The 17,501-nt window shown below is 41.6% G+C and overlaps 1 protein-coding gene across 5 annotated transcripts in view; it reads right to left on the bottom strand.

Annotated features, from left to right (window-relative positions):
* Positions 1-17,501, bottom strand: part of ranbp2 (RAN binding protein 2) — an 81,168-nt gene that overhangs the window by 50,528 nt on the left and 13,139 nt on the right. For all 5 annotated transcript variants that reach the window (XM_080197192.1, XM_080197193.1, XM_080197194.1 and 2 more), the window contains exons 4-12: positions 12,856-13,011; positions 12,275-12,505; positions 11,691-11,833; positions 2,680-2,875; positions 2,483-2,573; positions 2,145-2,354; positions 1,586-1,767; positions 1,325-1,500; positions 1,102-1,225 (exon numbers count right to left, since the gene is read on the bottom strand). In XM_080197192.1, coding sequence (XP_080053318.1) covers positions 1,102-1,225; positions 1,325-1,500; positions 1,586-1,767; positions 2,145-2,354; positions 2,483-2,573; positions 2,680-2,875; positions 11,691-11,833; positions 12,275-12,505; positions 12,856-13,011 — 1,509 coding nt within the window. The remainder of the gene's footprint in view (positions 1-1,101; positions 1,226-1,324; positions 1,501-1,585; positions 1,768-2,144; positions 2,355-2,482; positions 2,574-2,679; positions 2,876-11,690; positions 11,834-12,274; positions 12,506-12,855; positions 13,012-17,501) is intronic.

The raw sequence follows: 17,501 nt of genomic DNA, 5'->3' as shown, positions 1-17,501 counted from the left end.
GGGTGAAGACAGACAGCAGAGAAAGAAGATACCACACAGGCAGTAGTAGATTCCACACTGCAGATTATGTCACTGAAAGGCAGCATATAGGTGAGAAACAAGTGGACCTAATAGCCCTTTGAACATACAAGTAGTAATTGTACATCATTACTGTATCTTACTGTACAGTAATGATCATCTTACTGTACCTGCTGACTATTATATTAAGATACTAACATGGACATGTGGTTTATTATCTGAAAATTGGAGAATTCAACGAAGCTATTGCTGGAGATGCTCTGGCTATATCTCAATTGGTAAGTGTGGAAACAAACATCACAATCTTGAAGAATTAGGCATGGTGGCAGTGGTTAGCACAGCTGCTTCACAGTGCCAGGGATCCAGGTTCAATTCTGGCCTTGGGTCACTGTGCAAAGTCCACACATTCTCCCCCATCTGCATAGGTTTCCTCTGGGTGTTTTGCTTTTCTCCCACACTCCAAAGATGTGCAGGTAAGGTTAATTGGGCATTCTAAATTGCTCCTTAGAGTCAGGGGAATTAACAGGCTAAATACATTGGGTTATGGAGACAGGGGCTGGGTGGGATTGTTTTTGGTGCACAATCGACGGGCCAAATAGCCTCCTACTGCACTGTAGGGATTCTAAGAGGTGGCGCACTGAAGGAAGATGATCACTGCAAAAGGGTCAAAAGAGTGCACCACAGAAAGTCAAATACCACCTGTGACTGATACCCAACTAGAGAGGTTCAAGCAATGTTGCAGGCAGAAGTGATGGGATTTCAAAGATACCATTACATTCAAGGGCAGGAAGAGAGAGAGTTTGGAGATGGAATGGTAGTTTGAAACAACAGTAGTCAGGCTACAATACCAGCTAGCACAAAATGGGGGAAGGAGGTTGAAAATTGTTTTCAAGGATGATCCTGGATTAATGAACCACCTTGACAGATATATACTTTTGCAATAAGAAAAACCGAGGTGACTGCAGTTCTTCGATTATAAAAGGTGCATGAAAAGTCAAATCATAATTCAGTTAGATCATAATTCAGCTTCCACTATGCTACTGTATAATCTCCTCAAAAAAAAAAATCGCAATTGAGACTTACAATGTTAAGGAGGCTTTGTGCCCAATGTATAATTAGAGCAGGTTGAAGTCCATGCTTTTCTAGTGCCCTCAAGGTTCCAAGCTCACGTTGAATCAAGAGTCTTAATTTAGCTGATGTACCAGGTCTATGAGAAAAGCATAATAAATGGTTTTTAGTTTTGTCTCAACATATGTTCAAAACAATTGTGCAGTTAATTCACTATTAAAATTATTAGCATACTTACTGCGCTCTTTTGTGGATAAGGCTGTAAACAGCGTCCCACCAAGCTCTCTGTTGGTCTGTATAGAGGAGTTTACTGATCGGTAGTGGCATACACCTTGGTTGGTGCAAACCGTAGTGAAGATTTGATTTATCCTGTAATTGTGTGTGACTTGAATATATCACTCCAAGAAGAAAAACCTGAAATAAAAATATTTAATTTTAATGCTGACCAAGACCATCCATTTCTGCTAGAACTTTAAAAATGAGATTGCTTTAACCCTACCTCAAGATCCAAAATGCAAATAGTCTCAGGAGCATTGGTCTCAAGCCGTGATGTTTCTTGGGGCAGTCGAGGAAATAACTGCTTCAGCCAATTCCGCACCATAGGTAACTGGTCCATTGAAAACTGCTGCAAACCAAGCCAAGCAAGATGCTGCAGATTTCCACCATGCAATTTAACAGAAGCTGAGAAAGCCCAAAAAGCAAAACTGTGGTTTTATCAAACTATATAGTACATTAGGAATACCAAAAGAAGCATAGAATCCTCTTAAATTATGTAATCTAAAATATAATTTTTAACCAAAGCTTGATGTGGGATTAGCTTTGCTGCAAAATATCGTAATAAATAATTTGCCTTTTAATTTATCCCAGACAAAGGCATCCAGCTAACAAAACATGTTCAAGATGGCTTCCTGTCTCTCATTTCAAAAATGAATAGAGCACAGCAATAGCACCGTGATGAGAACATAATCCAACAACACTAACCAGGATATTCAAATGTAATCATACCACAATCTAAAAGATGAAGCAGAGGAATATTTAAAATCTTGAAAGTTTCCTACCATCGTCCCATTTTATGAGCTCATTTAGATCTGGTTGCTCTCCAGTTACATTTCTGATATCATCATTGGCCAGGAATGACCTTTCAACAGATATTTGACTTCCAAATAGTGCTTCAAGTAATGCAGTCTGGCCACTTTTGTTCGCAAAAGTCTCCACCACTTCTTTGTGAAAATCAGGCTTCCCCAGCATTAAGGTTATTAACATATGTCCTATAAAAACAGAAGGGGCTGATCTTAAAATGTCAATTGGCAGGGATTCTGTACAAAAAAAAGTAACAAACCTTCCTGCACGTTATTTTGAGGTCTACTAAGAAACAAAACTGACATTAAAGTGTTACCTGATTGACTTTGCCTGTCTGCTGCTAACCAATTTATCAATTCTTGGTTTGTTTCTTCAGTCTTTATACATTTCAGTTTGGGTCTTGGAACCTGGAAACATGTGGATTATTTAGTATAGTAACACTGTTAGAAACAATGTCAGTTACAACATTTTCATGGCAATTGATCAAGAGCTATAAAAAGTGGAAGTGTTTACCTGATTGGCAATTAGATAGCATAATGTTGCAAGGTCTATAACTGCTTTCCACCGAATCTCATTCTGTTGAGCCATCTTTAGAAGTAATGTTCCAGCATGTAAATAGAGTTGTCCTCTCATTTCAGTGAAGGTAACAGAAAGATCATCTATTGTTGCAGTTAAATAGGATTTTGAGATATGCATTGCATGATCAAAACTAAAACAAAACAAAAATTCAAAAAAGCATTAAGGAATTGTCAGAATTTTCCTAAAGACCATTAGGGCAACACATGGGCTTAAAGTACCCTTTGTCCTTGCTTTATCCAGGATCTTGCTACCAACATTACATTTTCATCTTTAAAAAAAGTCACTGGTTGTGACATGGTTAGAAATGGACCTTAGTTATAGAATCCCTACAGTGCAGGTGGTGTCAATTTGGCCCAACAATCCTCCACTGACACCAATCCCATCAAGGCCCTATCCCTGCAACCCCACAAATTTACCCTGCTAATCCTCCTGACACTAAGAGTCAATTTAACACAGCCAATCAATCCAACCCACATGTCTTTGGAGTTGTAGAATATGTCAGAAATTATAGTAAAGCTAGACAAAACCAAGCATCTCTGCTTCCCTTTTGTTGGTCTGCTCTCAGTTCCATTCCTACTTCTCTCAATGAACAACTCAGCTATTTACCATTTATATAGATGATCTGGAGGAGGGAACTGAGTGTATGGTGTCGAAATTTGCTGATGACACCAAGATTGCTGGAAAGGCAAATTGTGCGGAGGGCGTGGAGAGTCTGCAGAAGGATCTAGACAGGCTGGGCGAATGGGCCAGGAACTGGCAAATGGAATTTAATGTTGGCAAGTGCGAGGAGGTCCACTTTGGTAGGAATAATGGTAGGAAGGACTATTACTTACGTGGAGAAAAACTGCAGCAGGCGACAGTGCAGAGGGACCTCGGGGTCCTTGTGCATGAGTCGCAAAAACCCAGCCTGCAGGTGCAGCAGGTGGTCAGGAAGGTGAATGGGATGCTGGCCTTCATAGCGAGGGGGATTGAATATAAAAGTAGGGAGGTCTTGCTGAGGCTATATAGGGCATTGGTGAGGCCGCAGCTGGAGTACCGTGTGCAGTTTTGGGCGCCGTACTTACGCAAGGATATTTTGGCCTTGGAGGGAGTGCAGAGGAGGTTTACTAGGCTGATGCTGGAGTTGAGGGGGTTGAGCTATGAGGAGAGGCTGAATAAACTAGGCTTGTACTCGTTAGAGTTTAGAAGAATGAGGGGAGATCTCATTGAGACGTATAAGATGATGAATGGGATGGATAGGATAGAGGTGGAGAGACTCTTCCCACTCAGAAAGGACAGTAGGACTAGGGGGCACAGCCTCAAAATAAAGGGGGGGGGGGGGAGCGGTTTAGAACGGAGTTGAGGAAGAACTTCTTCACTCAAAGGGTGGTGAATCTCTGGAATTCTCTGCCCGTTGAAGTGGTGGAGGCTACCTCACTAAATATTTTTAAGAAGCGGGTTGATGGGTTTTTGATAAGAGAGGGGATTAGGGGTTATGGGGAGAGGGCGGGAATGTGGAACTGAGCCACGACAGATCAGCCATGATCTTATTGAATGGTGGGGCAGGCTCGAAGGGCCAGATGGCCTACTCTTGCTCCTATTTCTTATGTTCTTATGGAACTCTTCTATATAGACATTCCAAATCATTTCACAGGATTGTTAGCAAAATTTGACACCAACTATACAATTTTTGAATAGGTGATCAAAACCTTGGTTAAGGGCAATATACACCTTATAATGCATGTAAAAGGAGACCGTCACAGAAACTTCACTGCAGTGTTACATTAATGTTAATGTAAACCTATTTGTGACACTAATAAATAAACTTAAACTGTCTTATTTTCCAATGCTGAGATAATTATCTCCAGTATCCCAAAGTTCTACTTCTAGCTTTTCAAATATTTATATGCAAGCATTGTTCTATAATAATTTCTATAGCACAGCTTCCTCTCTGCTGTCATTGAATTTGATGGGTTTTGCTGCTCTAAGAACATCAAGGTTGTTATCCCAACAAACATGTCAAGGACCAGACAAGTTGTCAACTCTATACAAATGAAAGGACTGGATTTTCATTGTGTGAACTTGGATCCATTAGTACAGACAACCTGTCCCTTGGTGCAGAACTTCATCACACGTGCGGAAAGCAGTTATCACCTTTGGCTGGCTCTTTAAAAATATGCATGGAATAGCATCAAGCTGACCTGGGGACCAAAGTTTCACTTATCAAACTTTCCACCATCACCAACCACCATCACCAACTGCAGACTAAATTTGAATTCATTTTACTAATCCCCATTGGAGCACAAGAGTCAGCCACTTGAACATGCTCTGCCATTTCATACAATTATGGCTGATCTTCTGGCTCAACTCCATCTTCTCACCCGCTCGATTGCTAGATGACCAAAAGTCTCACTCAGGCTAGAATATATTTAATGATGAAGCATTCACAACCCTCTAGGATACAGGATTCTAAAGAGTTACAACCCTAAGAGTGAAAACAGTTATTCAATTGAGTCCTAAATGATCAACTCCTTAACCAAGGAGTTAACCCAAGATGTGCCCATGCTCTAGATTCCCTAGCCAGGAAAATTGATATTTCAGTATCGACAGTGTCAAGCCACTTCAGAACCCTGTTTGATTAAATGAGGTCATCGCATCCTTCTAAACTCCAGAAAATATAGACCTAGTTGAGCTTACCCTGCTCATCGTTGATTAACACTCTTCTCCCAGAGTCGAATAAAATGAAAGGTCAATGTACTAACTCCAAGCTGAGTACATTCTTCCTTGGATATTCCTGAATCCTTAGCTACCAAAGATGATAGATACACAACAAATCCATTTCAGATAGGGTACTGTTATATAGCACACCTTTGCAGATGGTTGAAGAGGCAAATCCTCAAGAGGCAAGTTCTGCCACGTGCCTCATCTGAAGCTACCATGTGCCATTGTAGGCCAGCATTAATGACATCCAATGCCAAGCCACTGTAGCTACTAGTAATTGTGGTGGTGCACATCAGCCCAGAGGAGGTCTCAACATTTTCCTGTTGTCAGCTCATTCCTCTCTGGTGTGACAATCGGTCTATTACTTACATGGCATGCTCGACAGACTGGAGGGACTGACTGTGGACAAGTCCCCAGGACCAGATGGAATGCATACAAGGGTTCTGAAAGAAATGGCGGAGGTGATAGTGGATGCCTTGATGATTATTTTCCAAACCTTGCTGGATTCCGGGGAAGTGCCGGAAGATTGGAAAATGGCTAATGTTACGCCGTTGTTTAAGAAGGGTGGCAGGCAAAAGGCAGGGAATTATAGGCCGGTTAGTTTAACGTCTGTTATAGGTAAAATGCTAGAACCCGTGATCAAGGAGAAAATAGCGAGGCATCTTGAGGAGAATTGTTTGATAGAGCAGACGCAGCACAGTTTCATTAAGGGGAAGTCGTGTCTGACGAATTTATTGGAGTTCTATGAGGATGTGTCTAGGGCGGTGGATAGAGGGGAGCCGGTAGATGTGGTGTTTCTTGATTTTCAGAAGGCGTTTCATAAGGTGCTGCACAAGACGTTATTACAGAAGGTTAGGGGGCATGGAGTTGGGGGTAGGGTGTTAGCGTGGATAGGGGATTGGCTTCAAATAGGAGGTAGAGAGTGGGGGTCAATGGGTGCTATTCGGATTGGCAGTTGGTGACTAGTGGAGTGCCCCAGGGATGGGTGCTGGGGCCTCAGCTATTTATCATTTATATAGATGATCTGGAGGAGGGAACCGAGTGTATGGTGTCGAAATTTGCTGATGACACCAAGATTGGGGGAACGGCAAATTGTGCGGAGGGTGTGGAAAATCTGCAGAAGAATCTAGATAGGCTGGGCGAATGGGCCAGGAACTGGCAAATGGAATTTAATGTTAGCAAGTGTGAAGTTGTCCACTTTGGTAGGAAGGACTATTACTTACATGGCGAAAAACTGCAGCATGCAACGGTGCAGAGGGACATAAGAACATAAGACATAGGAGCAGGAGTAGGCCATCTAGCCCTTCAAGCCTGCCCAGCCATTCAATAAGATCATGGCTGATCTGTCGCTGCTCAGTTCCACTTTCCCGCCCTCTCCCCATAACCCTTAATCCCCTCTCTTATCAAAAACCCATCAACCCGCGTCTTAAAAATATTTAGCGAGGCAGCCTCCACCACTTCAACGGGCAGAGAATTCCAGAGATTCACCACCCTTTGAGTGAAGAAGTTCCTCCTCAACTCCGTTCTAAACCTCGGGGTCCTTGTGCATGAGTCGCAAAAACCCAGCCTGCAGGTGCAGCAGGTGGTCAGGAAGGCGAATGGGATGCTGGCCTTCATAGCGAGGGGGATTGAATATAAAAGTAGGGAGGTCTTGCTGCAACTGTACAGGGCACTGGTGAGGCCGCAGCTGGAGTAGTGTGTGCAGTTTTGGTCGCCGCACTTACGCAAGGATATTTTGGCCTTGGAGGGAGTGCAGAGGAGGTTTACTAGGCTGATACTGGAGTTGAGGGGGTTGAACTGAGGAGAGGCTGAATAAACTAGGCTTGTACTCGTTAGAGTTTAGAAGAATGAGGGGAGATCTCATTGAGACATATAAGATGATGAATGGGATGGATAGGATAGAAGTGGAGAGGCTCTTCCCGCTCAGAAAGGACAGTAGGACTAGAGGGCACAGCCTCAAGATAAAAGGGGGGGGGGGGGGGGGGGGGGGAGTGGACAGTTTAGAACGGAGTTGAGGAGGAACTTCTTCACTCAAAGGGTGGTGAATCTCTGGAATTCTCTGCTCGTTGAAGTGGTGGAGGCTACCTCGCTAAATATATTTAAGACGCGGGTAGATAGGTTTTTGATAGGCAAGGGGATTAAGGGTTATGGGGAGAGGGCAGGAAAGTGGAACAGAGCCACGACAGATCAGCCATAATCTTATTAAATGGCGGGGCAGGCTCGAAGGGCTAGATGGCCTACTCCTGCTCCTATTTCTTATGTTCTTATGGTCTAGGGTCTTCATGCCATGCTTGTAAACGTCTTTGCAACAAAGCTTTGGCCATTCTGCTGATCACTGGCTCCAACTACCTTATCAAGAAGAGTCCTTGAGAATATGTTTGCATTCTCTCTCATGCCTGATCCAATAAAGTCACATCAGCTCAATGACTGTTCACAGATTTGAGGTCTACCTTTGACATGATTATTGCATTAATGATTTGTCCTGCCAGGAAATACCATAATGTGCTGTGGATAGCAAAGATGGTCGAAGTTCTTTCCTCGATAGCTGTAATCATCCATGTTTCAGACACACAGCAAGGTACCAAGAACGCATCTCAAACCATCAGCTTGGTCCCCAGGTCAGCTTGATGCTATTCCATGCATTGCTTTCCCCACATGTGCATGAAGGTCTGCACCAAGGGACAGATTGTCTGTACTTACGGATCCAAGTTCACAGAATTTGCCAACCATTTCCACTGGGATGTTATTTAGTGTGATCAGGGTGGAGATGCGCCTTTTTCAAGATGAGTTTATTTAAACTTTTGTTTTAAAGACTCAGCCAAAGGATGTGGCTGCTTTTCTTGTGTGAATGAAGTCCTACATCAAGGGACAGATTGCCTGTCAACTCTCCAAACAGCAACATTTACAAATTGCCTTTCACAACAAAAACATTCTGCTTTTCTATTCTTATGAAGCTTACATTCACTTCTATTAGGAATCTATCTGCCCGCTTGTTCCCAGTCATTGAAGCAACAGCTTATATTTCCAACTAGCTTTGTATCATCAGCCAACTTGGATACATTACTCTAATCTCCTTTGTAAATACTGGAGGCCCACACTGATCCTCCCGGCCTTCCACCAATCAAGACCTGCCAACCTCAGATTGCTTCTTTTATCCCTACTCTCTGCTTTCTGTATGTAAACCAAACGTCTCCCCTCACTAATGGACTGATACCATCAGGCTCTAGAGATTTGTCAGCTTTTAATCTTAAATTTCTTGAATAGTTATCCTCTGTCAATACTAATTACAAGCAAGTTCCTTACTTTAGTCCCTCACTACTGTGTATTTCTAGTTCATAACTATTTTTTTACTGAGGAAAAATGTAAAAATATTTTGTCAATTTCACAGTCACCTCTTCATTTACCATTAACTTCCCTGCTGCTACCTCTAGAAAGGACCAACATTAAAATGTTTAAAAGCTTTTAGTCTGTTCATCCCTGGTTAATTTCTCATTTTATTTCCTCTCAATGTTTTTGGTCACCCCCACCCCCAACCCAAGAATTCACCCAAGTCCAGATTGTTATTCTTCAAAATATTGCAAGGCTCTTTTCATCTATCACAATCTTTAACATTGCTGCAAGTCACTGTTCAGGATCTGTCTCGATGTTTTTATTTTTTGTTGAACAATGAGAAAAAAATGAAAATTCTTAACAGTTTTGCAGTATTATCATTACTGGAAAACAATGTGCGCATGCATGGGTGCAACTGGTTTAATTAATAGAATCCCTATAGTGCGGAAGGAGGCCATTCGACCCATCGAGTTTGCACTAACCACAATCCGACCCAGGCCCTATTCCTGGAATCTTTTGACACTAGAATTAAACTGAAGACTACAAAGGTTTTAACATCAATAAAGAAGGTGTAAATGCAAAGTGGTTGAAATGCTAATAAATGAGACTCCAGGGAAGCAGCTCGACTTGAAATTTTAACATTAGGCAGATAGTGATTTCAAAAAGTTGGATTTCAAAACACAATTGGGAGGAAGTTTACTTTACATATATATTAGCCATAAAGTAATGGGGGAAAGGGTTGATTAATTTTGGGAGGAGGAGCTGCTAAAGGACTGCAGAAACAAAAGAGTGGAAGATCAAAGAGGAAAAAAAATACCCAAGTGAGACGGAAGGACATTTGGTGTGACTGAGAAAGTTTTACCAAGACTGTGTGCTGAAGCCAAACCTGTGAACGCCACCACTCTTGGAGAGGAGAACCTATGTGAGATTTCCCCTAGAGTAGCAGTGCATTGCGTGGTAATGTTACTGGAAGCCAAGGACTGTTGCCTTGAAAAGGAATTTTTAGCTCAGTTTATTTCAGCGATATTTTGTACATAATGTTCATTGAAGAACTATTAACTGTCTAATCATGTTCTCTCTTTATATTAATAAATGCTTATGTTTAATATTTGGAAATCACCACAAGTGGCCTGATGACTACCAACCTTCACTCCAGTTACCTCTACATAAATACAATTTTACCTTTGGGATTTGGACAGCTGGGCACTTATCTGCCATGCCATAACAACAATGAATTCTTTCCACTTTTTTTTAAATTTACCACCCTACCTTTCAGCTCAATCAGCATTAGCCAGTTCTTCCCTCATGTAACTGGCTCAATTGTTTGGATTTGAATATGTCATTCTCAAACCTAAGATAAAATTTGATTATATTTTGATCACCCCACCCCCAGGGGATATTTTACTAATTCTGTTTCATTACATCATTAGATATGAAACAAGTTCACACTTAGTTGATTTCACAATATATTCACTGGGAAACTGTGGTCTTTGACAAACGTATTCTGGATGAAGCATTTGTAGATTTGATTCATACAATCAATATAACAATTGTTAAGCAGCCTATAAATTAGTGTCACAAATGTTTTCTGCCCCTTGTTCTTCTTAACTCTACCATACAGAATGTAGTTCTGATCTTCCAAGCCAAACTGCTTTCACCAACGCTCTCACATCATCCTTTACTACTTGACTACACTCCCTGTTCCTTTTCCATTCTGTCTTTTTGAAAATATTCTGAATATTAATTTCCTAAACTTCATTGTGTAAAGGCAATCAAGTCAAATCCATTTAATCCAAATTTAGTTGTCATTATGAATGTTCTGTGCATTCAGATAAGGAGCCTCAAATTTTATTTACCACTGTTCTTTCACATGGATCTAATTCACTAATGCACAGTTCCTGGTGCCCTCTTACTGCCTCACCTTGCTTGCCTTTACTCAAATCATTCCATGCCATAGTGTTCTGACATTTCCCTTTAGATTTCTAAATGTCTCTTCACCTGACCATATCCCACAAATTTACCAAAAAACACTGCATAAATGCATTAAGCCCCTTCTTGCCAACATAGGCAAGTAATGCACTGCATTAATTTTTAAAAAATTAGATAAACAATACACATCCAGTATCCTTTATCCGAAAAGCTTAGGGTCTATTGCATTTTGGATTTCAGATCATTTTTGTTTTTGGATACCCCATATAAAGTGGCATATCAAATACCTTAAGCTTAGGCTAGTTCTGGTCTAGAGCAAATACAATGGCTAGAAAAGTAAAGTGCATTGAATAATAAATACAGGGTACCCGAAAGTTTCTTTTCAGCATGTTCACCACAAACATCAAGGTAAACAGTGCAATCAGTTAGACTTCCTGCATTGAACTTCAATGAAATTCAAAGGATGTGCGATTTTTGAATACAAATATATGAAATAGCAGAACTAGGCCATTGGCCCCTCAAACTGGATTTACCATCCAATAAAATCATTGTTGTTCTCTGCATTTCAGGTTCCATATTTCTATCTATCCCCAATGACCACAATTCCCATGACTAACAAAACTTTATCCACCTTTGCCTTAAAAATATTAAATGTCTGCTTCCATCACCTTCTGAAGCAGAGTTTCAAAGTCGTACAACCCTCAGAAAACATTTCCCCTCATCTACGTCAAAGACAAGATAGTATGAGAAGGACCTGGAGGGAAATATAATTTGTGACTTTGATTAGAACTGTTTTGGTATTGTGACAAGAGTAGAAACCTGACAAAAAGGGATAAAAAGATGGAATTCTGAGAAAAATGGGAACTGATTTGGCAGGCAATACCACGTTCAAGAACTCAACAGGAAAGGGAAAACAGGAGACTCAGACACTGAGCTCAGCTCAAGCCAGTGGAGTAACAAAAAAATTTAGAACATTAGAACTTTACCTCATCAGAGCATTAATAGCATCTCGGACATCTCTGGTCGATAATGTCAAGTACAAAAGATTAGAGGAAGCCAGCAACAATTCCTTCTGCAAGAATCTCCGTCTGCTTTTATCAGCTGACACATTTGTTGAACCAAGATTATTCTGCAGGATAGTACAAGAATAAATGCCACAGACCTTAGAATGTTTGAAAGCCTTATATCCTATACTGGGGGCAAAACAATTCTAATAAGATACCATTCCCTCCACTGGACACCAAAATCAGATGGAGCAGAGAAAAGAGTCTACTTTTACCTTCTTCCTTTCCTGGATTACATGCTATGAAAAGCCATTTAAGATAACAAATGAGTAATTAGTTCTTCCAAAAAATTTGCACTTACATATTTTAGGCTACTTCCTTTCTTTGTACAGAAAATTTTGTTTTTAAAAATGTTTTAGATTGTAGAAAACAAACTTTAAATGAATTTGAAGTTGTTGACATTTTCATTAGCACAAAGAAAATAGAGTATGACTTTTATATAGCTTTTAAAGAGGATACAGAACATTGCAGAAAGAGTAGCAAAAAAAAAAAACACTATTACATACCTTCAGTGTTTGTACCATGCAGGTATACCATTCCAGACTTCTGCAAAGAGCTCTTCTTTTTTCTGTATGAATGCAGAAATTCACTGCTTCTTCAAGTTTCCCAATGGAGCAATAGAATTTCACCAAGCGAATATTAGCATGTGGATCATCGGGCCTAGAATGTAATTCTGACTGAATGAGGTCGAACAGTTGAGAATGGCCCAATTCGCCCTTTGTGCTCAGCAACTTCTCCTTTCGAAAAAAAACAGACAAACACATGTTTTAAGTATACTTACTGCAATAGCAGAGAAAAGCTTACAACGGGGTCACAAATTCAACGTTAGAATTTACATAACCAACAATTCAAATATCTAAAACACCCTATTTGTTCAGGGAAAATTAAGAGCTATAAAATGCAAGGGTATAGTTATGAACCTTATTTCTATCAGAGTTTAAGTTCCAAAAACTTCTAAATTTCTTGGATACTTCTGACTTAGCACCTCGTTACTGCAGCCAATGAACAGGACACAGCTGACAAAACTATTGATTTTTCAAATATATTTTATTATCTAAGTTCTACAATGGGGAACGTTATAGCTTACCTTCAACTTGTAAACTACTCCGTTACCAGGAAAATGTCTGGCTGCTTTCTCCACCCAGTACTCAGCTCTTCCATCAATCAGGTCTCCATTATTACACAGCAAATCAGCCACTTTCAGAATCATGTCCTTCTGTACTGGGTTCAGCTCCACAACTCGCTAAGCATCAAGGAAGAAGTAATTTTAATCACAATTTACAAGAAATTCTTTGTTAAAGCATAATTCATATTCTGTAAGAAATGTGTTTTCATACATTTCCCTTGTACAATGAATTTTAGATGCAGTACTTTATATGTGGGCTTTTGGTAAGCAAAGTTAACTGCTGAGTTGCGTTGAAAGTACTGTTTTGCATTGATTAGATTAGAAGTAAATTAAGGATATTATTCCTAATATGTATAAAAGTAGACATTTATTAGGTACAAAAAGTATGAAGTTTGAGCAATTCAAAATGATCAAACAGAGATTAGTTTGACAATATATTGGAGCGTACAGTTTATCAAGAGATGACAGAGAGAGACAATCCAAAATGACAAGACTATGTATTTTTGATTGTATTGCTAAACTTTGATTTCACTGGTTCACAGAAGAAAGATGATCCAGGAGAAAAGTCAGACTAGACCAGAACTAGCATCAACCAGCATCTGAGCTAATTCATCAAACCAATCACAATTCCACCCAGGCCCTAATCCCGTAACCCCACATATTTACTCTGCTAATCCCGACACCAAGGGTCAATTTATCATGGCCAATCAACCTAACCCGCACATCTTTAGACCGTGGGAAGAAACCAGAGCACCCAGAGGAATCCATGCAGACACGAGGAGAACATGCAAACTCTACACAAACAGTGACCCGCAGCTGGAATTGAACCAGGTCCCTGGCACCGTGGGACTGCTGTGCTAACCACTGTGCCACCATGCTGCCCCACTTTGTAAATTATCACCTGGCTGTTAATTATTTGTTACTTAGCAATTCCTCTTAATTTGTTACATCAAAACTACCACCTGCCAAGTTTTTTATCATCATGTATTCAAGTAGCTTACAGAATCTTAAAATATTCTTTAAGAATAAAAATGTTGGGCGTAGGGAACTGATTCTTAGGTCTCATAAGCAACTTCTCCAATAGGTTTGGATAAAACGGAGGAGAGAAAGGAACAGGTATAAACAAAGACATTTTATCTTTGATCTGTTACCGTCAGCTCCTGCATTTGCCATGGATGACAGAATGCCAATATATTAGTGTTTTATACTTGTAGGTCACAGTAGAATGAGGAACACAGTTTATTTTATATTCATAACAATGAATCCCTAATGATATTGCCTTCCTGGTGCCAGAATGAAGGGCAAGATGGAATGTCACAGGGACAGCAGCTAAATGGCGTGCTTTACACTGGAACCAATAACAGCTGGAAGAACATCTGAAATCTTATAGGGTTTAAAAAACAAGCGTTAAAACCTCAAAGATCTTAGACGCAGGAATTGAATGCAATATCTCCAAATTTGTGGATGACACTAAGCTGGGTGGCAATGTGTGCTGTGAAGAGGATGCTAACAGGCTGCAGGGTGACTTGGACAGGCTGAGTAGGCAAATACAATTAATGTGGATAATGAGGTTACCCACTTTGGTGGCAAAAACAGGAAGCAAGATTATCTAAATGGTGGCAGTTTAGGAAAAGGGGAAATGCAACATTACCTGGGTATCACAGTGAACAGTCACTTTTGGCATGCCCAGCAGGCAGTGAGGAAAGCTAATGGCATGCTGACCTTCATAGCAAGAGGATCTGATATAGGAGTAAAGATGTCTTGTTGCAGTTATACAGGCCTTGGAGTCCACAGTTCAAGTGTAGCGTGCAGTTTTGGTCCCCTACTCTGAGGAAGGGCATTCTTGCTATTGGGGGAGTTCAATAAAGGTTCACCAGACCGACTCCTGGAATGGCAGACCAAAAGAGAAAATGCTGGAAAATCTCAGCAGGTCTGGCAGCATCTGTAAAGAGGGAAAAGAACTGATGTTTCAAGTCAAGATGGCTAGCTGTGACAAAGGATCATCTGGACTCGAAACAGCAGCTCTTTTCTCTCCTTACAAGCTGCCAGACCTGCTGAGATCTTCCAGCATTTTCCCTTTTGGTTTCTGATTCCAGCATCTGCAGTAATTTACTTTTATCCTGGAATGGCAGGAATGACATATGAAGAAAGCATGATCAACTCAGCTTGCACTCACTGGAATTTAGAAAAATGAGGGGGAATCTCAGAAACATAAAAGCCTGATGGGACTGCTCAGGTCAGATGCAGGAAGAATTTTCCAGTGTTTAGAGAGAGAGAGAGAGAGGGGAAAGAGTCTAGAACTAGGGGTCACAGTCCAAGAACAAGGGGTAAGTAATTCAGGACTGAGTCAAGGAAGAACTTCTTCATTCAGTTGTGAACCTGTGGAATTCTCTACCACGGAAAACTGTTCGTTAGATATGTTCAAGAGGAAGCGGGTGTGGTCCTTGTGTCTAAAGGGATATGGAGAAAAAGCAGGAGTGGGAAACTGGAAGTCCATGATCATATTGAATGGTGGTGCAAGCTTGAAGGGTCATCTCCCGCACCTCTATTCTATGTTTCTAAGAAAGCAATCTCGGATGTTTTGAGGCACAGACACTTGAATACCAAATAGGAAGAGAATTATCCTCAACTCTAATGAGAAAGTTAGCAGTTAAGAGAAAATAAGGAAAAAGAAAATGCTAGTCAGATTATCTTAAAGGTATAAAATGTATGGCCTTGATGCTTAATAAATGTAATAAATTGAGCAAAGCATGACAAGGGTTCCAGAAGAACCTGCTTTATTTGCAAAAAAGACCATAAGAAATGGGAACAGGAGTAGGCCATCTAGCCCTTCGACCCTGCCCCGCCATTCAATAAGATCATGGCTGATCTGTCGTGGCTCAGTTCCACTTTCCCGCCCTCTCCCCATAACCCTTAATCCCCTCTCTTATCAAAAACCCATCAACCCGCGTCTTAAAAATATTTAGCGAGGCAGCCTCCACAACTTCAACAGGCAGAGAATTCCAGAGATTCACCACCCTTTGAGTGAAGAAGTTCCTCCTCAACTCCGTTCTAAACCGCCCCCCTTTTATCTTGAGGCTGTGCCCCCTAGTCCTACTATCTTTTTTGAGCGGGAAGAGTCTCTCCACCTCTATCCTATCCATCCCATTCATCATCTTATACGTCTCAATGAGATCTCCCCTCATTCTTCTAAACTCTAATGAGTACAAGCCCAGTTTATTCAGCCTCTCCTCATAGCTCAACCCCCTCAACTCCAGTATCAGCCTAGTAAACCTACTCTGCACTCCCTCCAAGGCCAAAATATCTTTGCGCAGGTGTGGCGCCCAAATCTGCACACAGTACTCCAGCTGAGGCCTCACCAATGCCCTATACAGCTGCAGCAAGACCTCCCTACTTTTATATTCAATCCCCCTCGCTATGAAGGCCAGCATCCCATTCGCCTTCCTGACCACCTGCTGCACCTGCAAGCTGGGTTTTTGCGACTCATGCACAAGGACCCCGAGGTCCCTCTGCACCGTCGCCTGCTGCAGTTTTTCGCCTCGTAAGTAATAGTCCTTCCTACCATTATTCCTACCAAAGTGGACCACCTCACACTTGCCAACATTAAATTCCATTTGCCATTTCCTGGCCCATTCGCCCAGCCTATATAGATCCTTCTGCAGACTCTCCACACCCTCCGCACAATTTGCCGTTCCCCCAATCTTGGTGTCATCAGCAAATTTCGACACCCTACACTCGGTTCCCTCCTCCAGATCATCTATATAAATGGTAAAAAGCTGAGGCCCCAGCACCGACCCCTGGGGCACTCCACTAGTCACCATCCGCCAATCCGAATAGCACCCGTTGACCCCCACTCTCTGCCTCCTATTTGACAACCAATCCTCTATCCACGCTAACACCCTACCCCCAACGCCATGTCCCTCGACCTTCTGCAATAACCTCTTGTGAGGTACTTTGTCAAACGCCTTCTGAAAATCAAGAAAGACCACATCCACCAGCTCTCCTCTATCCACCGCCCTAGACACATCCTCATAGAACTCCAGTAAATTTGTCAGACACGACTTCCCTTTAATGAAACCGTGCTGCGTCTGCTCTATCAAGCAATTCCCTTCAAGATGCCTCGCAATTTCCTCCTTAATGACAGATTCTAACATTTTACCTACCACAGACGTTAAACTAACCGGCCTATAATTCCCCGCCTTTTGCCCGGCACCCTTCTTAAACAACGGCGTAACATCAGCCGTTTTCCAATCTTCCGGCACTTCCCCGGAATCCAGCGACGTCTGGAAAATAACCACCAAGGCATCCACTATCACCTCCGCCATTTCTTTCAGAACCTTCGGATGCATTCCATCCGGTCCTGGCGACTTGTCCACAATCAGCCCCTCCAGTCTGTCGAGCACCGCCTCTCTAGTAACAGTAATGTCATTAAGACCCTCCAGTCCTACCACCTTTCCATCGCTAACACCCGGCAAATTATTCACGTCCTCCTCCGTGAAGACAGAAACAAAAAAGTTATTCAATACCTTAGCCATATCCCCATCCCCTACCACTAGGTCCCCTTTCTCATCCTCTAAAGGACCAACATTCACCCTAGCCAGCCTCTT

This window comes from Carcharhinus amblyrhynchos, chromosome 10, assembly GCF_965287045.1.
Source record: "Carcharhinus amblyrhynchos chromosome 10, sCarAmb.v2.hapA, whole genome shotgun sequence".
In the NCBI taxonomy this organism is placed as follows: domain Eukaryota; kingdom Metazoa; phylum Chordata; class Chondrichthyes; order Carcharhiniformes; family Carcharhinidae; genus Carcharhinus; species Carcharhinus amblyrhynchos.
This window is presented reverse-complemented; position numbering and strand designations above follow the sequence as displayed.